The 3,917-nt window shown below is 37.6% G+C and overlaps 1 protein-coding gene across 1 annotated transcript; it reads right to left on the minus strand.

The window, feature by feature from the left end:
* Positions 1 to 543: 543 nt before the first annotated feature.
* Positions 544 to 3,559, minus strand: LOC124253372. Its single transcript, XM_046687121.1, has 3 exons — positions 3,211 to 3,559; positions 2,020 to 2,207; positions 544 to 930 (listed from the first exon to the last, which is right to left on the minus strand). Exons 1-3 carry the CDS (start codon positions 3,419 to 3,421, stop codon positions 592 to 594), a joined length of 738 nt encoding a protein of 245 aa, XP_046543077.1. The 5' UTR covers positions 3,422 to 3,559; the 3' UTR covers positions 544 to 591.
* Positions 3,560 to 3,917: the final 358 nt, after the last annotated feature.

Here is a 3,917-nt window from a genome sequence, read left to right on the forward strand (position 1 = left end):
AATTGGTAATGATTTTGCACATGTGCAAAAGTGTGGAAATTCGTGCAAATTCTCATCAGCAGGCAGACGTAGGTTTCCTGAACGATGGTGCAGACATTTAACTGATCGTTAGGCCTATCGCGTTTCTTGATCCGCCTCCATTTTTGTTGTCTTGACCGTAATGGTTTTGTTAAAGGTACACATCAAATCGCAGCAAAATGTAATAAATATAGCGAGTGTAAATGGCATAATTCGAAGCACATCGCTTCGGAGGCATCGTTTGACCCCGGAAATAAGTCTGACAAATCCACACAGCGCGCCCGGCCTGCTGATTGGCCAAAATTGACGCATGCGCCAGTTTTGATTGACAGACTGGATCGGTCTATTATATTTGAACACCACTCACACTGAAGTACAACAGAAAAGCCTTAATAACATGAATTATAATTTATTATTTAAACTGGCTGACAAATGTCTTGGGAAAAAGCTTTGCAGCTGACCTGAAATACATATTCTTTGCATATATTACGATTTCAAGTCAAGAGCTTCATATAATTGTCTTAATGAGTCATCATTAAGGACAGATGGCATGTGCATAATACATATAAAATCTTATTCTTCATTTTGATATTCAAAAATAAGTTGTTGAACTTTAATTTTCAATTCATTCCTTTTACTTAGATTGGAAATTCGGGCAATCTCTGATGCCAAATATTTGGCAAAACATAGTTCTCCATTATTTTCACTTTGTGATCTTCTGTTTTCAATTGACTTAAGAGTAGCCAAAACTTGGAGGGGAACACTGTCCTGTCGCTTTCTTTTAGATGGAGGTGGTGGAGTACAATCCATGGTTTCAGCCTGCACATTGTCTGGTTCCACATTTTCCTCCTCTTGAACCACTTGTTCCACTTGACTGGGTCCATCCTGCTCAGTTGACAGTGTGTTGGTTTCCTGTCAGATAAAGTTGGTATTGTAAGTATATGGTATTATTTCGAAAAATATATTTTTAAAATATCTCAAATTGATTTCAGGTGCCACAGTCAGAAGAAGTATGGCTGCAAGTCGCAGAGGGATTTGAGGAGAAGTGGCAGTTTCCACACTGTATTGGTGCTTTGGATGGAAAGCATATATCTATAAAATCACCTGCCAAATCAGGATCACTCTACTACAACTATAAAAACTTTTTTAGCATTGTACTCCTAGCTCTTGTTGATTCTAACTACAGATTTGTGTATGTAGATGTTGGTGCAAATGGTAGGTCATGTGATGCAGGTATATTTGCCAATTCATCACTGTATCAGGCACTGAACAGTAACTCCTTGAAAATTCAGGTCCAAAGCCATTGCCTGGAAGATGTCTTGATACTCCCTATGTGATTGTTGGGGACGATGCCTTTCCACTAAAGATAACATCATGAAGCCATATCCCCACCGGGACTTAGTTATGGAAAGGAAAGTATTCAATTACAGACTTTCCAGAGCCAGACGTGTATCAGAAAATGCTTTTGGTATACTGACCAACCGCTTTGGAGTATTTCAAAGGAGCTTATCATTAACACCTGAGACATGTACAAAGGTTGTTCTTGCATGTATTGCTCTACACAACTTTCTGTGTACAACAAAAGACAAAAAATACACAGAAACAGAAGTTTTTCTACTGGGTAATGGAAGCAGGCCCCTATCACTACTTCAACAGGGTGGCAACAGGAGTGCCGATAATGCAAGGCAGATTAGGGAAGAATTTGCAGATTATTTCTGTTCTAATGGCCAAGTTGATTGGCAGTGGGATCACATTGTCTGATTCTATGTATGAAGTCAAATGAAGTGTTCATATGGAACACGCTATTTTCAGCCATACCTGCAGCTATTTTCCAATTCCAATACAGTAAAATGGCACTTATTATTGAATTATTCATGTTCAGCTTATGTCAATGCCGACCGTAAGTTGTTTTATGTAATTAATAAAATTTTGCAATATATATCTATCCATACCAATGGATGTACAAGGTTTATTAAAAGTTTACATTCTCACAATACTAACCAAGTTACTTATAGTTGTTTTTTGATGAACCTGGCTTCTAAGAAAAGGATCCAACAGCTTAAACCATTCCCAGGTAGACTCATAGATATCATCTCGACCAGCCCCACTTTTCCGGGAGAGGGTTTCCTTCCTTAGTTCCTTGCAATAGTAGGTCCGCAGAGCAGAAATCTTAACTGGGACCTGATCCGCTATAATGAAAAAATGAAATTAAAATATTTTCATTTGACATATAATCATGATAAATGTATACTTTAATGCAAACATTTGTGTAACCTAAAAAATATGCCTATTTTCACTTTTTACCCTGACCATGCTGACAGATCTCCAATAATCATGATAATATAAAATACTGTAGATGTTCCAATGAATATTGCTGTAATGCTCAACTACTACTGATAAAAAATATCACTAAAATGTTAAACTTTAAAATAATACATGTATAGTTTTTGCCCAAAAGAGTGAGGCACTTTTATCGTTGATTAAAATTCAGATTTGTCTCACTTTTTTTGGGGGTGGGGGGTGTGGGGGTTTGGAGCTATACATCATGTTAATACTCAAAAATAGTTAAGTTTAATAGGAAAACGTCTTTTATAGAAAATTTATAGGCCTAAACGTCATCATTGGTTGAAAAACAGTCAGAAGAATGTCCAGTTATCTTATGTTCATATTTAAAACCAATTTACTTAACATGATTAAACATGAACAAGAAATAAATTTAGAATAAACATTTAATGTAAATATTCAAGACCAACTAATTATCCCCGGTTGAAAGCCTCACCAAATATAGGTCATTCTGCGAGAACCACGTAAACTGACAGATACTCGGTCAATGTTTTCGGTAAAATGTTGCGTTATTATAATAAAATGAAACCTTTATAAATGGATCTTTTCATATTGTACATATGTTTTATTTACCAAAAAAACCATCAACAATGCTTCTAAATTGCCTAAATTTGTACTGATAGCAGGCTGTGGTTCAATGTTTGTGTTTTGGTTGTACAGTCAGACCTCGTCTATCCGAACTTCCGATGAATGATCGAGATTATGGATCGTGACTCTGGTTCGCCATCGATGATAATGTGGGCGATACTTCATGACCAAATTTAGGTAAAGTCATACTAAATTTGTTAAGCAAAGGAGTAAGATTACTTTATCAAATAGAAGCACGTCGAATATATTTCTGTCACTCACCTGTCATAACACCGTTCATCAGTTCGGAAATGGAAACGTAGGCGGCCTGTCTGTGTTCCCGTTTTGAATAAAACGAACTAGACACATTCCAAAGACACTCGTGGGAATGGTAGTACGAAATAAACCTTTCAATGTCATGGTTGCTGAGGTCAATTCTTTCTTTAACATTTTTCCGGCGTTGTTGTGTCGTCCGTTGTTGTGGTATCGCCATGTTTGATGTCTGCGTAAATATCACGTGACTACGAAACGCGATCTGATTGGCCAGAACCGTACAACTTGTCGCATGGAAATAGAGCAAGTTCTATTCCTTGCAACTCGCTTGCAACTTGTTGCATGCAACAAAAATCTGTCCAACACCCCTGTTCACACTGTGAAATTTGTTGCATGCCACAAGTTTTATACAACTAGTTGCAACGTGTGAACGCACCTTTAGACTTTGAATCTTAACTTTACGATTGACTTAGGTAAGATTGGTTAGTGGAACGGTATGCCGATCGTAACGTCACGCTAAGATTGGGATTTCAGGGGTTTACGATTGGCGTAGGGCTAAGATCGGTTAGTGGAACGGCACCCAGATCGTATACTGGGAACTTTTAATGATTAGATGTGGAACTGGAGATACTGGCTTAAAAAGACTGCGGGAATACCATCGTCTCCTGGGATATACCTGGCTTTGGTTCATTCTGGAGTTCTATGACTACCGATTT

Source organism: Haliotis rubra, unplaced genomic scaffold, assembly GCF_003918875.1.
Source record: "Haliotis rubra isolate DU_JTF1 unplaced genomic scaffold, ASM391887v1 Scf54, whole genome shotgun sequence".
Lineage (NCBI taxonomy): Eukaryota > Metazoa > Mollusca > Gastropoda > Lepetellida > Haliotidae > Haliotis > Haliotis rubra.

Coding starts and splice junctions, on each gene's coding strand:
- LOC124253372 (XM_046687121.1), bottom strand. CDS start 3,421: ATGGCGATACCACAACAACGGACGACACAACAACGCCGGAAAAATGTT. Junction 2,208..3,210: donor GATGAACGGTGTTATGACAG/GTGAGTGACAGA, acceptor TTTTCATTATAG/CGGATCAGGTCCCAGTTAAG. Junction 931..2,019: donor AAACAACTATAAGTAACTTG/GTTAGTATTGTG, acceptor TTTATCTGACAG/GAAACCAACACACTGTCAAC.